Source organism: Phaseolus vulgaris, chromosome 2 (assembly GCF_051622355.1).
Source record: "Phaseolus vulgaris cultivar YP4 chromosome 2, ASM5162235v1, whole genome shotgun sequence".
NCBI classification, from domain to species: Eukaryota; Viridiplantae; Streptophyta; class Magnoliopsida; order Fabales; family Fabaceae; genus Phaseolus; species Phaseolus vulgaris.
Genome location: NC_143499.1, coordinates 12,419,602 through 12,436,627, shown reverse-complemented (window position 1 = coordinate 12,436,627; position 17,026 = coordinate 12,419,602). Strand labels below are relative to the sequence as shown.

Sequence of the window (17,026 nt, the reverse complement as noted above, 5' to 3'; positions counted from 1 at the left end):
ATATCCCATCCTCATAACTCGATGACAATAAAAGCAAATCAGCTAGGAAAAAATGTTTTTTTTTTCACTTTTAGCACATTCCCAACCATAAGTACACCAAAATCTTTTGAATCATCAACGTGCCATTCCTTCTAAATTTCTTCTCTTAAAACATCACACATATTCTTTCTCCTTCCTTTGAAACCACACATATATAAGTAGAAAAAGATAAGTTGAGAAACACACATACTCTCTTTATTCTTGAAGTTTCTCTTTTGAGGAGCCATTATGCATGTGCCAAGGATGTCTCTCCTTTCAAAGAACCTTGCAAGACATATATAATTAAAAATTGTAGACACAAGGGACTATCTAATTTTCTCCTTTAACAATTATTTTCAAAAACTTAAATAAAATACGAAAATATCTTCCAAATATTGAAATTTAAAATATATAAAGGGAAAGAAAATGTTGAGTTTTAAATTTTGGGTTGTGGCATCAGTTAAATGATGCCACGGAGAAATTGCCCGCACTTAATTGCTTGCGGTGGTCGGAGAGATGAACGGGATGGAGTGCGCGGCGAAAGGGAGCGGAGCACGGTGCGGCGGTGCCGCCACGCGTCTCTGCGCTCGCTGCGAAGCCGTCGCTTATTGCTCTCTCGCTCACCAGGTTTGCATCAACTTCTTTTGCGTATCTTCTCCATTAGGTTGTAAATTCACACATAGCTTCACTGCTTTCGCATTTGGTCTCTTAGATTGCACACTGGAGTCGTCACAAACACGAGTGTGATAGGTTGCAACAACAGATGAAGAGTGTTGAAGTACTCAACGATTTTCCCTTCACTTTCTCTCGCGAAGCCACGTTTCAGGTCATCACTCATCTTCTTCCTTTTCGATACCGCTTTTTTGAACTATATAATTTCTTATTTATTTTTAAATTTTTGTTGTTTAACGATGTTCATGTAGTTTTAACAGGTTTGTGTGAAGCAGGAAGGTAGGTGTTCATTTTTGAGCCACAGAGGTCTTCATAAAGTGGGAATGTGGATGCATGAATGCGGTTGTGGGGCATCATCTGCTTCATTTGATTGTTTAGGGTTTCCTCTTATTTCCTTCATATCCTGAAACTTCATTTAATTAAATTTCAATTCATATCAAGATGAGTTCCTTTTGGAGTTGAAGAATATTCCAACTTATGATTATAATGTAGTTACAACGTCTGCACTTCAGGTTTTGAATTTTATTTTTTGCAGGTTAAATAATGGTTGGGATCTCCCAAGTGTTTTATGTCCATGTGGTAGGTTTGTTTGTCTAGCTTCATCTTCTTCAACTTCCCTTTCCTCTTTTTTAATTAGATTCAGAATTATATGCAATGTTATAATTGGTCAGGGCCAAACTCTCTGGTATTAGAACAATTGCATAGTTGGAGAGACTACTATAGGTGGAGAAGCATCCCACTAGACTCGCCTGTTGCTTTGGTTCTTCATTGGGTATGGTTGTGTAAATTTTTGTTAAAATTAGCTCTAGGAAATTCCATACTTTTATTCTCGTTTCAATTTTTTGACTGGGAATCTGTTATCTCATTTTGTATGTAATCAGCAGTAATGATATGTGGAGTTGGCTTGGCTCTTATTTTGTTTGCAGTCAAAATACAAGGAGTGGGAAGCTTAGTCCTTCCACTCCCTTCTCAGTACCATAAAAAAGTGTCTGCTTTCACCTGTTAAATCTGTAGGGGAATGTATCTTTGTCCCATTGGTTACTATGATAGAAGAGAACGGCCTACTAAATTTACTGCCTCAATACAATCATAAGCATAGACATGTAGTTACAGATATTTTCATCATTACATTTGTTTTAATTATTCGGCTTTTACAGAATTAAAGGATTGCCTCTTTTTCAGCCGCTTACAATATATCATGCTGCTCATCTTGTTGGAATTACAGCCGTGAAACCTGAAATCAGTGAAAAGTTGTACATACATTACCTTGGTATATCATCACTTATAAATTTTCTCTAAGCATTTTAATTTCAAATTTGGAGTATTTTTCATTAGTTATCTTTTATGCTATATGTTAGGAATGGGACCTGAATTGTGTAAGTTTTCTCTAAAATACTTTGACCATTATATACATATTTAGTATATGAATGTATCTGAGGGCCAAGGGATATTTGTTATTCAGTTAAAATTTTTAAAAAGCTACTTGAAGAAAAAGATTCTACAATGGTGCTTGTTTACTCTCACAGAAGCTACTCAAAGTAAAAGATGCAAACATGGAGTTGATTGGCTCATTTGTAGCTTTTACATTGCTTTTGCTTTAAGACGAAATAATTGCACTTTAACTTGATAAATACCCTTACATACATGATTAAGTTAGAATCATCTTACTTTTTTTTCCTTGTAGACTGTAGGTACAACACTGATACTTTATTGCTGACTTTGGGTTAAAGGCCTTAATATTAGCTACTATAGATTTTCCAAGCTGTCATGTTTTCACTTATATGGGAAATGTCTTTATTTCATATTGTAGTTAGTTCAAATAACCTAGTGTTGTCTGATGAGTAATGACCATATACGCTGCTTCTCCTTCATTAGACATAATGCATGTATGTTCTATATTTCCTCTAAAGATGTAAAAGTAGAAGTAAGGTTTTATAAGCCTTTTTTTTTACTTTTTGTTTAAAAGTAAAATGCAGTTTTCAGGTTTCTTTCTGCTGTTAAAAGTTTGTTTAAACATTCTCACACTACTCAAGATTAGTTATGATTATGAAACTGTTTTTTTACTCATCTTTATCAGTTTTTATCTTTTATTGATCATGAATACAATGTTTACTTTTGAAAAATACAAATGTTTTATTTAAAAAGGCTTGGTTATGCATTTTCTTACTATTGATTTATCGACATATAACTTGGCTTCATGATTATTTATGGAAGGACCCGAGAAAGAGCTGCTACAACTTGTTGTGTTTGGAGAATTACTGGCACTCTTCCCTGGTGTAGATATTCATATAGAACTTGTTGGACCTGCAATTCCTCCTGAAAGGTCTGATCCATTCTCATAAGTGATTGAATTATCATCTGATACTGATCCTATTTTGTCTAACTATCTGTCCTTGTTGCTTCCCAATGAACAGGGATGGCGAGAAAATTCACATTTCCAAGTATGCTTGTTGCAATGAAGATGAGTGTGAGTGCAAAATAGCAATTAAAAATACAGTTTTAGGAACAGAGTCTGGTTCATCAGTGACATTGCAGCTTTGGCCTGGATTCTATCATGACCGATATAGAGATATTGTTAAGGTATGCTGCAACATTTGAAAGGGTTCTCGTATGTTATAGTCATTTAATCTAAGCTTGATTTAATCTTTTTCTGTGCAGTCCCAATCTACAATTTACTTTAAGTAATGTTTCACTTACAGGATTCCTCCCCTCACCTAATAATTGCTCCAAATGGAGGCATTGCTGCCTATTCCAGTTGGTTACCAAGTATTGTATGTCTCCCACCTTGTGCTTATCCTTGACTTAGGCATTATTTTATTTTTTATACTGCCTTTAAAAAGGTAACATTACTAGATGGTTTTTCTTCATTTTCTTTGTTTCTTGCAAAATTTCAGGAGTTAGTTGAAAAGATTGACGTCCCAGCTGTTTTTACTGATTATTGCGAGGAAGCATGTCATCTTGCAGCAAGTTGCATTAAGACTATATCTGACCGTCCTCTTAAATTGCCAGTAAGCTTTTTATTCATACTATGCTTTCTCAGAAAATAATTGTTTAGAAGTTAAATTAATCATTTAATTGACATTCATTTAGGTACCTGTTCTTGTTTATGTACCAATTGGTTTTTGTTGTTACTGTGTTTCTAAGGTTTTAGTTCCTATCCGCTTAGCTGGGACCAATGTGTATTAATAAAGGCCTATAGTGGTTATTTTAACCTTGTTTATCAGCATAATCCTCTAATAATCCATTGCACTATTATGTAGGTTCAGTTAAATCCTTTCAGGCAGCCCATAGCCGTGGAAGACAGCGTGCTATTGCTTCCCTGCTACTCGAATTGCTTTCTTTTTGGGATCTAAAGAGTTACTCAGAATATCTTGATTCTTTAGCCAACAATATTGGCTGGAACAAGAAACCTAATTGCATCAAAAGCAAATACTTGCTTTATCTAGTGCGAATGGAATAAATGGTTGGTAAATAAGAATTAAAAGCTTTGCCAATATGCATCCCTGAACCAACTTAGACTTTTGTGTAGGGTCATTTGCAAGCCACTTCAATCATTCTAAAATTTTCGCTCTGCGTAATATACTTCTAGGTTTGTGACAAGGTCTTGGTTATATATATGGTAGATTTGATTTGAAGTATCTAAAGGTCTTTCTTCTGATGTCTCCCTGTATATACCTTCCACAAAATTCTCAGTCAAATTATAACAGTTGATGTAATCTTCCAAGTGTTTAGAGTATTTAACTTTTGAGAAATGTTACTAATACGCCTCTTTAAACTCTTTCTCAATATACTGAATGAAAGGTTATGAAGACTTCACCTGGAAAAGGCATGCAGTGATCGGAATGAGATTATTTTCTTATGGCCGTGAGTTCAGGTGTGTTTTTGCAGTCCTTCTGGCCTGGTCCGGGATAAGGCATCAAATTATTTGCAAGATTGGGCTAATTTAACTCTAGCTCAACAATTTTAGTTCTGTGAAGTAGTAAATTTGCTCTAAGAACTAAGGGTATTTTTGGTAACCAGGATATGTGAATATAAAGCTTGTAAAGAACTTCACACTAAAAAACCAACATAATAAGCTTAAAAACAATCAACCAAAAAGACTTGCTTAAAACAAAACAACATTTCCATAAAATTAGTATACTAATGATTTAACAAATGGAACAGGGTCCTTTTTCACAGTTCCAAAACATGTGCAAACGTATGCAATGTGCAAACATAATTAGTACATTTCTCCTGCATCCTAACACTTTTAGGAAATAAAAAACTATTTTCTTTAACCCGTCTGTATCAATTCTTGAACCAAGAAACAATTCCTTGTTAACCCCAAGACTATTCGCAACATAAATTAATTTGTCTCAGCTAACATTAAATCACTTTTCAAAAACTTATTTCTAATTTAGATATATTATTAATACTAAGATTTAAGTATTTGGTTACTTTCCTTGATTGGATTTTCACATAATCATCTTTTGATTTAAATTGTGACAAATTAATAGATGTCAATTGGTTCAAATTTACTTCAACAATATCACCACTTGTTCTTTTTTTTTTCTTTAGCTAATAACTCTTCAACAACATCAACATTGTTAGAATAGATGGCTTTAAACTAGAGGGGGGTGAATTGTTTAAAGAGGATTTTCGCAAACTTTTCAAACAAGAATGAAATTATCTCAAGAAACAATTGATTCAGAAATTCAGTTTGCCAAAACAGCAAGCAAAAGCTGCAGTACCAGAAAAACAATCGGTTGTTTCGCAAAAACAATTGATTGTTTATATCAGCAAACAGCAAAATAAAACTTTATTTAAAGAGTTAGAGATAGAGAGATTGTACACAATTGTTTATACTGGTTCACTCCAAACCCAGAGCTACATCCAGTCTTCTTAGAACCCTGAGGAAATCCATTAAGCAATCACACCTTAATCACTTACACAACAACCAAGAGAATGACCTTGAACACCTCAAGAAACACACTCTCCTTGGCCAACACACCAACACTAAGATTGCTGATCTTGATCCCCTCAAGAACACACAGCCAATCTCAGCAAACACATAAACGAAAACTTGTTTAACAGAGTACAAGGATTACACTTGTTACAAAAGATAATCTGAAATCAATACAAGCAGAATCCTATTCCATACACTTTGATCAATCACAAACTCTTAGCAATCTCAGCTCTTTGAAAAACTCAAAAACTCTTAGCAAAAACTTGTCAAAGATTAATTGTCAAATCTGTTTTCTAAATTTATTCAAAGATGTAGTTTGTTATCAAATCTTAACAAACTCTTAAATTGCATTAAAAGATTGGTCAAAACATTTAATGACGGGAGCGTAAGCAGTTAAAACATTTAAAGCTCAGTCAAAGATAAAATAGTTTTTCTGTTATGGTCCCAAAACAAACAATCGGTTGTTTCCTCGAATCAATCGGTTGTTTTGGTACTTAACAGTTCAACCATTTTAAAAACAGTTTTCAATCTTTTTCTCAAAACACCTAAGTATAAACAATCGGTTGTTTCGACAAAACAATCGGTTGTTTTAACTTAGTTTGAAAACATTTTACTTTCACAAAGATTGAGATGCTTATGCTTTAGATTTAATCAAAGGGTGGATTACAACATCCAAACTACCCTAGAACTAAGCTAAACTAGCACAACAACATCAAGCACAATAGAGGCTTCAACATCCTTCAAAGGGTTTGGATTCTTCAAAACTTGAACACCACTTGGTTCAACAATCTCCCCCTATTTGATGAAGACAAATCCCTGATGCTTGTGTTGTACCTGATTGAATCTGAAGCAGTTCCTGCAAAATACAGTTTTGAACAAAGCATAAAACTTCTGATATTTGGTTAGCACAGATAAACAGTAATAAACTTCAGAGTTAAATATCAGAAAATATTACACATCCCAACTTGTTTTAACAAACAAAAACAGAAACTTAAACACAGCATATATCTCCCCTTATTTGTCTTCACAAATAGACAAAGATAAGAGATAAAACAAGATATTGTTTTGATTACATCAGAATTAAAGCAGCAACAACAGAAAGAAAGAAATTTAAAAACTAGATATAACATCAAGAAAACAATCGATTGTTTTGATAACCAATCAGTTGTTTTTCCTTCATTCTTCTTCATCAGCAAACTGAAGATCAAAGATTTGATTCTGGACAGCTTCAATCTGTTCATCCAGTGACATGAACCTTGCATCCATGTTGTTGAATCTGTTATCAATGTTCTGGAAGTTGCTAACACACAGATCATGAAGATTCCTTTGATTCTCCCCAAAAGTATCAAGCCTATTGATCATGTATCTTTCAAAAGAAGACATGGTTGGCATTCCATCTTCCTGATCTCTAGCACCAGCACTAGGTCCAGCATCTTGATAATCTTCAGGTGGATCTTCATGTTGAACATCCATATCAGCAGGTTCATCTTGTTCAAGATTAGCAGCACCACTAGATGAGGCACCATGATCACCATCCTTACTAATCCATTTTCCACCTACTTTGGTAAAACCCATCTTGCTGAGTGATCCATTGTTCAACTCTTGAGTTGACTTGACCAACTCAAAAGTTTCATCTTCAAGGTTAACTTCAAAATAGAGTAGAAATTTAGATATCAAAACAACATATGGATAATGATAATCACCTAACCTCATGGCTTTTTGCATGTGTTCTTTGATGATATGGATCCAATTGATTTTGATTTTCTTGGTGATGCAGAAGATATATACCAAATCTTCTTCAGTTAGCACAAAATGATTACTCCCCCTTGGAGTTAGAATCCAAGTTACAATGAGAGCAAGCAATCTCTCATCAAGCTTTAGACCTCCAACCGAACATGTACTTACTTGAGCATGTTGATTCTTCAAGCAACTCTTGTAGAATTGGATTTTGTTAAAATCCTCCACCACTCTAAGGTTTCCCTTGTTGATTCTAAGACCAGAGAACTTGAGACCAACAACAGCAATCCACACTTCATGAGTTATCTCCATTTCTACACCCTTCACATGAGAAACTAGATTGTTTCCCTCAAACTTTAGGTTTGTGTAGAACACCCTCACCAAATATGGATATATGTTTCCCTTCATCTCCAGGAACTTTCTAAGAGATTGATCCTTGAGCAGTCTTCTCACATTATCAAGCTTTTGACTTTTCAGCCAATCAAAGCATACAACCTTGGGGTTGTTTATCTTCTCGATACTTGTTTCATACCTATACTTCTCAATGAGATCATTGTCTCCAGAAAACCAGCCTTCTAGTCTTCCTCCAGACCTTACAACTCTGGATTTGACTCTCTTTGAAGTGGGAGGAGTTGATTCCATGATGGCAGAGACGAAAACAGAGAAGAACTTACTTCACAGGTTTTTGCAAGAGATGTTGCAATTGGTTGTTCTTGTTGAAGAGATCTGCACCAGATTTTATAGCAGAAAAAGGAATCAATTTGAATTTAATTTCATTAGTGGGTACCTGATTTTCAGAGAGAGAGGACTTGACTCTACTCTGCACAGAAAATGTCAGAAAAAGCTGAGAATCACATGGTCTTCACATGTGATCTTTGACTAGTCATTAAGGCTCTTGAATTTCCAAGATTTTGGAATATTTTCCTTTATGACTGTTGTGACTTCTCTTTGAACATGTTCAACTTTCAACACAGATTCTTTGACCAAGATTCTCTCTTTGAATTGATCTGCAACGGATAGAAATTTAAATTAGCAATTAAAGCAATTTCTTCATAGTGTTGTCAGACACAAAACAATCGGTTGTTTTTCTGCAGCAGTTAAAACTGTTTTTGAATTTTAACTATGAGCAGAAGGAGTTCAAAGCAGATGACATTGATCATAAAAAGATTGTTTAACCATGAGAAAGAACTTTGAAACATAAATTAAGAACAAATAAAGGAATGTCTTATCCTTATTTTGATTCTTCAATGAGCCATGTGCTTTATGATCAAGAAGCCTCTTTTCACTGTTGAGGTCTTTTACACAACATTGATTCAGTTTCAATGACTGTCTTTTTCTTCAAGAACTTGATCAGATGACTCAGTCCCTTCTTTTTCTTTAGTTTTCCTGCATAAAAGATTTCAAGTAGCAAGATTTTGTCCCCTTACAAATTTGGGTCCGTTTGACTTCTCTTTGCAGTTAGAAACTTCATATCCCTTTGGAATCCATTTCATAAAACCTCTTGGAACAGAATATTTCCTTATTTTACAGAACCTAACAGAGTGACCTTTCTTCATGCAGTAAAAGCATGTAACAATCGATTGTTTCGTCTTAACAATCGATTGTTTTTCTGATTTTCTTGAAAAACTTTTTGAAAAATTATCTTGCTTGTTCTATGGATTAAAGCCTAAACCAGCCTTTCCAAAAACATAGCTTTGAGATGCCAAGACATTCTCAAAGTTAGATTTCCCCTTTGAAAGCTTGTCCACAGTTTCAACAAGATAGTGAACCTTTTTCTCAAGATTTTCACAATTTTCACAAATGGGAGTATCACACTTGCAAGAAGCATTTTTGAAATGGTTTTCCAATTTTTCAAAATCACTTTTTGCTTTTTCCAGATCTTCTTCAAGTGATTTAACTCTCTTTTCAAGCCAACTGTTAAGATCTTTCAATCAGTTGTTTGAAAGAACCAATCTATTAGCTTCATCATGTGTTTCTTGAAAAGCTTCAAACAATTCACTGTAGTTTTGTTCATTTAAGGAAGCACATGAACTTACCTCACTTGAGCTGCAAGATTCATCATCATTTTCAGCTACCAAGCATATGTTTGCTTTCTCATCTTCACTTGATGAAGAACTTGATGATGACACCTCATTTTCATCCCAAGCTATGTAGGCTCTTTTTGTCTTGCCCTTCTTCTCTTTGTAGTTAGACTTTTTCTCTTTGCTCTTGTTTAAACAATCTGCCTTTATATGACCTTGCTCACCACAACCAAAACAAGTATAGTTATTTGAATTAAAATCATTGGATTTTTTGTTTCCATATCTATCTTTGTTGTTGTCTTTGTTGCGGTTTCTCTTTAGGAATTTGCTGAACTTTCTTGACAGCAAGCTAAGGTTTTCCTCATCACTATCATCACTGGAATCTTGCTTTCCCTTGTGCTTGGATGCTTTCAAGGCTATGCTCCTTGTGTGCTTATCTGCACTCTCTTGAACATTGAGTTTATTCATCTCTAGCTCATGTTCCCTAAGCTTTCTAAACAAAGAAGCAATACTTAATGATGTTAGATCTTTAGATTCGGAAATAGTAGTTACCTTTGGTTTCCATGCTCTATCAAGACATTTCAAGATCTTGATGTTCAACTCTTCTTTATCAAAGGTCTTGTCAAGGCTCATAAGGTGATTGATGATGTGCGTGAATCTTTTCTGCACCTCAGAGATTGTTTCTCCTTTAAGCATTCTAAACATTTCATACTCTTGGATAAGAGCATGCTTTCTAGCTCTTTTCACCTCATTTGTTCCTTCATGAGTGACTTCCAAAGTGTCCCACATTTCTTTTGATGATTTGCATTGTGAGACCCTGAAAAACTCATCAGAATTTAAAGAAGAGGTTATAATATTTTTGGCAATGCAATCGAATTTGGCCTTTTTGCTTTCTGCATCAGTTCATTGAGACCATGGTTTCTCAATGACAGATCCATCCTTTTCAAACTTTGGGACAAAAGGACCATTTTCAATTGCATCCCAAATTCCTTTGTCAAGAGATTCCATAAATATTTTCATTCTTACTTTCCAAAATTGGTAGTTCAAACCACAAAACAAAGGTGGTCTGTTAATTGAAGCACCTTCCCCAAAAGGTAGTCTATCAGCCATTTAAAAAAGGTTTTTAGGATCAACTTGAATAACTTTCAAGAACTAAGCTCTTGATGCCAATTGTTAGAATAGATGGCTTTAAACTAGAGGGGGGCTGAATTGTTTAAAGAGGATTTTCGCAAACTCTTCAAACAAGAATGAAATTATCTCAAGAAACAATTGATTTAGAAATTCAGTTTGCCAAAACAGCAAGCAAAAGCTGTAGTACCAGAAAAACAATCGTCTGTTTCGCAGAAACAATCGGTTGTTTATACGAGCAAACAACAAAATAAAATTGAATTTAAAGAGTTAGAGATAGAGAGATTGTACACAATTGTTTATACTGGTTCACTCCAAACCCAGAGCTACATCCAGTCTTCTCAGAACCCTGAGGAAATCCACTAAGCAATCACACCTTGATCACTTACACAACAACCAAGAGAATGACCTTGAACACCTCAAGAAACACACTCTCCTTGGCTAACACACCAACACTAAGATTGCTGATCTTGATCCCCTCAAGAACACACAACCAATCTCAGCAAACACATAAACGAAAACTTGTTTATCAGAGTACAAGGATTACACTTGTTACAGAAGATAATATGAAATCAATACAAGCAGAATCCTATTCTATACACTTTGATCAATCACAAACTCTTAGCAATCTCAGCTCTTTGAAAATCTCAAAAAATCTTAGCAAAAACTTGTCAAAGATTAATTGTCAAATTTGTTTTTCTGAATTTATTCAAAGATGTAGTTTGTTATCAAATCTTAACAAACTCTTATATTGCATTAAAAGATTGGTCAAAGCATTTAATGAATGGAGCGTAAACAGTTAAAACATTTAAAGCTCAGTCAAAGATAAAACAGTTTTTCTGTTATGGTCCCAAAACAAACAATCGGTTGTTTCCTCGAATCAATTGGTTGTTTTGGTACTTAACAGTTCAACTATTTTAAAAACAGTTTTCAATCTTTTTCTCAAAACACCTAAGTATAAACAATCGATTTTTTCGACAAAACAATCGGTTGTTTTAACTTAGTTTGAAAACATTTTACTTTCACAAAGATTGAGATGCTTATGCTTTAGATTTAATCAAAGGGTGGATTACAACATCCAAACTATAAAGTTATCATATAAAGTTGCCCAGAAGTGTGATTGACATATAACTATAATAATTTGATCTGGGACAATTCTACATAATAATAAAAAGTGATTTTTTTTTTGAATTTATCATAAATACAAATTAAATAGAGAATTTATTGGATGTGAAAAATATAAATACTAACATTTATGTGTTATTGAAAAAATATTATCATTTTTAAAAATAAAATTATCATGTTAGAATCACTATGAAACTTCACATCTCAGCTAGATTGATATCTCAAGTTTCAACATTATACATATGTCACCACATAAAGAAAGTATTATTAAAAAAAGAATAAAAAAGAAAAGAAAGGAAATACAAGCAAATATTGGGGACTAGGCCAAAACCCATAAAATAAAACCTAATAGAAGTGATACTTAGGTAGTCTATACCTATTAATAAAGAATTCTAAGAATAAACTAGATGAAAGTCTATTATACCAATGAAATTGTTCCCTATGAATAAAACCTAAGGTAGTAAGTTTTTCAACACAAACATTGCCTTCACGAAAAATGTGAGAAATCTTAAATTTGATTTTTCCACAATAATTAAGGCATTTGTTCCACCTATTACGAAGAATCCATGGAACAATAGTCTTAGTAGTAAAATCAGCACAAATCAGCACATTCAAACCATAAAATAGAAAAACCCATTTGTTTAGCTTCTTCAATGGCATGGATATTAACAACCAAAGCATTATGGATATTAAGGAAAGCAGAGAAACCACCAATGAATTCCCCCATACTCCCACAAAAAATACTACCACAAGCAGCAAGGTCAAGACAACCCCTAGGAGCACTATCAATATTAATTTTAACCCAACCAGGGGAAGAAAATTCCCATCTATCAGAAGATGATGAAGAGCTTTGCCACTATGAGTATTAATATAAAAGAACTTAAGCATGAGGAAGTCAAACATATAATTCCTCATGAAGATTTTAGACGAATTATCCACTAGGCAAGTGAAGTCTTTAATCGTGAAAATGACCTTGGAAAGATCAATCTTAACCTAAAATCTAGCATAATTTTTCATACGCCATATCATTCAAATAAAAGAAGGTAATCACATTAAGTTGAATCAAATTAACTAAAGGACTACCATCATACATTAGAGAATGAGCATTAAGAAAAATTTGTTGAATCCATCTCCAAATATACAAAGCATGAGGACATTAAAAAATAAATGCTGAATGGATTCTTCCAACTTTTCACAAAGAGTACATATATAACATATATGCAAACCTATGTGCTGAATGTGTTGGTCAGTAGGAAGCCATCCATGAAAAAGTTTCCAAAGTACCAGAGTTTTGGAAGGAGGAATATATTTAGACCAAATGATCTTACCCCAACCACAAGGAACTTCAGGATCCATGAAAAACTTCATAGTAGATTTTAGAGTGAAATTACCAGAGTCTTTCAGAGTCCAATTGGGAGTATCCTCTTCTTTCCTAATAATAATATCTTCAAAAAAATGATCCACCTGTTGAGAAGTCAAAGGAATAATCCAATCATTACCATTCTAGGCTTGGGAATCTGTATTCATCTGAGAACTTTTAGAACAATTAGGTACCCCTGCAATGGTTGATAAACAACTAAATAACACCATATATCATTCCAGGAATTAATATCATTACCTGTACCAACAGTCCAAGAGGTATGCTCAAGAATAGTGCCATAAAACTGTTTAATCCCAATCTAAATAAAAGAGGATTTATACGCCAAGTTGAGCTGATACTTAGATTTAAGAACTCTGACTCTCAGGAGAAGAGGCCAAGACTTATTACTATAAGCAAAGTTCCAAGTAAGTTTGAGAAGATAAACATTATTCTCATACTGAAGGTTATTAATCTTCAATCCTACATTCTAAAGAGGAGAATAAATCTTAGCCTAGTTAATTGTAGATATGCTTTTCTTCATAATGTCATCAATCCAAATGAAATTTCTGCTGCTCAACTTGCTTAAGAAGAGAAGTAAGCCATTTATACACATTAAAGCTATAATCAAGGAAAACAGTAACCACAATATTAACAAGACAGATCTGACCCATCATGCTAAGAGATTTCCCTTTCCAAGATCCAAGTTTCAATTTGACTTTATCAACCAAAAGTTGAAGAAATATGAGCTTAGGAGTACCAACAATTATAAGCACCCCTAAATAGTTTAAGGGTAAAGAGCCATGAGTGCAAGAGAGATGTCTTTGAACTTTTGTAATGAATCTTGCAGAATTATCCGTGGAGAAAAATCTAATTTTAGAATTATTCACATATTGATAAGAAAAATCACCATATTTTTGAAGAAAAATACTCAAATTTTTAAGAGACTTATTATCCGTCCTACAAAAAACAAATATATCATCAACATATAAAATATGAGAAGAAGTGATATAACCTTTAGGACTAGCCATATGCAAAATCTTCTTATCATTCACAAGCTTAGGAATTCCTTTGCTCAAATCCTCATCCGCAAGACAGAAAAGTAAGGGAGATAAATGATCACCTTGTCTCTCATATCTCTATTACAAGGAAAAAAACCCATAAAACTTCCATTTATCCTAATAAAAAGCATAGCTAATTTAAGAATTGTACTAATCCAACTGACAAATGAATGATGGAATCCAAAGTGCTTCAATACCAGCAATAAGAAATTCCAAATTAGAGTATCAAGGCTTTATGAATATAAACTTTATAAGCCACATTACCACCTTTGACCTTTTTAGAAAGCATGTTAATAGCCTGAGAAAAAAATACCAATACAATCTTGACTTTGTCTGCCCTTCACAAACCCATATTGATTAGAAGAAATGATTTTGGAAGCCACCATAGCAAGTCTATCTTTCAGTATTTTGGAAATGATCTTAAACTTGAAATTAGCCACATCAATGGGTCTAAAATATTTAATGGAAGCAACACCTTGAATTTTAGGAATAAGGGAGACCGTATTACTATTGCTGAACATTTTTAAAAAATCTGTCCTAATAATATCCAAACAAGAATGATAGAAAACACCACCAAAGCCATTATAACCAGGGGCACTATTACCATTAAGATCAAAAACAACATTCTTGATTTCCAAATCATCTCGACATTTGGTCAATATATTATTTTCCACAGAAGAAACCATGGAAGGAACATATGTACCAATAAAATCACTCATATTACCATCAATGTGATCATTAGGATTAAAATCAGCATAGAGGTTTATGTAAAAAGCCAAAATAGGCTCCTCAATGAGCTTAGGATCCTCAATTAACAACTAGAATTATTTTGTTTTTGACCACCACATGGAAAAAAATGGTCAAAAAATAGTGTTTTTTCTCCCCATCTTTAAACCAAAGCCTTCTCTTTCAAGAACAAGTATTGACAATGAAGGGCATGATCAAGCTCCTCTTTAACAGTATTCTCGTGGGAAATAAGAGTTTTAATGACCTGTGTGGTGTTCTATTTAAGAAACATTTCCTTCTAAACATTACCAAAAGAATTTTTATTCTAGCGTATGAGCTCAATTTTTAACTTTTTCAATTTATGTTGCAAAATATACATAAGACAACCAACAACAGTATTTTTCCAAAAATCATGAATAATAAGCTCCACACACATTTTATCCTTTTTTTTATCAGCAATAAATTAATAGAATAAAAAGAGACACTTAAGGGGTGTCCCAACTCTTATACATAAGACCCTCATAGTTTAAACAAACAACAATACAAAGCAGAGTTAAGGGAGAACTTAACACTAGAAAACTTAAACTATAAAGGATTCCCAAACCAAGGAAATTTGGTTAGCACATACACTAGCAGAAAATAGACTGTTTGAATATGAGAAAAGAACTCCCTCCCATCCCTTTACAACATGACTAGGCCATCTGCATCTTGATTATATTCGAAAATGCCCACGGTAACCCCAGTCTCTACTGCAAGCCATTCCCAGGTTTTCTTACTTCATGTCATGATCACTATTTTGTTCCTACATAATTCTTTTACAGCACAGGGGTGATGACCTTCAATTCCATTATAGGTTTTGTCGATTTGCTTTTGTAAATCCTTAAAACATAGCCTTAAGCATGTGAGACATGAGGTTCTTTGGCCAAAGCAAACACGACCCAGAAAATACATTCCTCCTGCATCCTAAGTCTATTTCCAGGAAACCACAACTTCAATTATATCAGCCGAAAAACATGCCTAAAACCAAAAGGCAAGATCAAACCATATACCAGATAATAAAGAATTGTAGAACTTGTTGCACACTCTGATTTGGCCTTGGATAAAAATTTCCTTGGACTGTCGCAACTGCCATCAGAGTCATTTTTAACGACAACAACCACTTAGGTATCTGAGAGCACCAACACTTCAGTTTATAGCACCCTACATTCCAGCATTTGGATTATGTTGTACCTGCATAGACTACAAAACAATGTTAGCTAAAAAAATTCTGGCTACTGATAATTTCTTAGGACTTGCTCCAACACTAGCTTTCCTTCAAGACAACCCCTATATAAGGTATATGTGTCTCATCAACACAACATCCACATAAAGGAGACAATTGCTAGTTCCACTTCATTGGATCACGCTGGGAGCAACATCCTACCACACTTTCCCAACTCAGCTTTAACATCACAAGAAAACACCATCTAGGGATCCTAACACAAACCAGCAGTCCACCATAGGCATAAGAAATCTGCCCTGCATTTTCCTCTCATTAGACGCTCTGATTTGCATCTAACCAGGACCTCCAGCACACAGGGTAACCATCACCCCTAAAACCATCCAGTAACTCCAACATATTCAGCTGACAGAACCAGCCAACCAGTGTTATTAGCTTCAGCAAACCACCATACCAGCCATTAACTCCAGCCAGAATCAACACTACTGGCAGCCAAGTCACTTCCATACCTTTCATCAAGCATTGTTTAAACAGAACAATTGATGGTCTATTTGGACCAAACCCTTAAAGCTGCTTAGTCACAACTGAAACTTCTCCATGTACTTCTTCTGCTACCCCTAATTCTACTAACATCTGCCTTAAAAAATGGGGTTATGACTTCATCATTATTTAATTGCAGACCACCATATAACTACCAACCCCATTGAATCCGCTAAACATACTTGTATCACAGCAGTAGCCACATCTGCAGCAACAATGTGCTCTAACCTCCACAACGTCCAGCTGCTACTCTCAAAGCTTCCTGGTGTGAACACCTCCCACCCATGTCAAGCAAGGCCCCTCCAGGAACAAGTGATGTACTCATCTGGTAGAACTGTGCATCCCATTCGTACCATCTCCTCCAAGGTGCACCCTAGGGGTCTGAAACATCATAGAAAAATCTATACTAAAAACAAGCCCCCACGAGTCCACTAAACTTGCTCTTTATAACTACATCCAAGGACCAGCTGACCTGCA

General features: G+C 34.5%; 1 protein-coding gene across 3 annotated transcripts; it reads left to right on the top strand.

Annotated features, from left to right (window-relative positions):
- Positions 1–351: 351 nt before the first annotated feature.
- LOC137810681 (zinc ion binding protein) lies at positions 352–4,451 on the top strand. Of its 3 annotated transcripts, none has more exons than XM_068612067.2 (11): positions 352–645; positions 731–844; positions 951–1,069; positions 1,226–1,269; positions 1,362–1,462; positions 1,873–1,960; positions 2,905–3,013; positions 3,105–3,270; positions 3,390–3,461; positions 3,585–3,698; positions 3,951–4,451. In XM_068612067.2, exons 1-11 carry the CDS (start codon positions 535–537, stop codon positions 4,041–4,043), a joined length of 1,131 nt encoding a protein of 376 aa, XP_068468168.1. In that variant the 5' UTR covers positions 352–534; the 3' UTR covers positions 4,044–4,451. The 3 variants fall into 3 exon arrangements, 2 of the variants coding, with proteins under 2 accessions (XP_068468168.1, XP_068468169.1); XR_016518449.1 differs by having other exon boundaries at positions 433–645; positions 3,349–3,461; XM_068612068.2 differs by having other exon boundaries at positions 433–645; positions 966–1,069.
- The last annotated feature ends 12,575 nt before the right edge of the window (positions 4,452–17,026 follow it).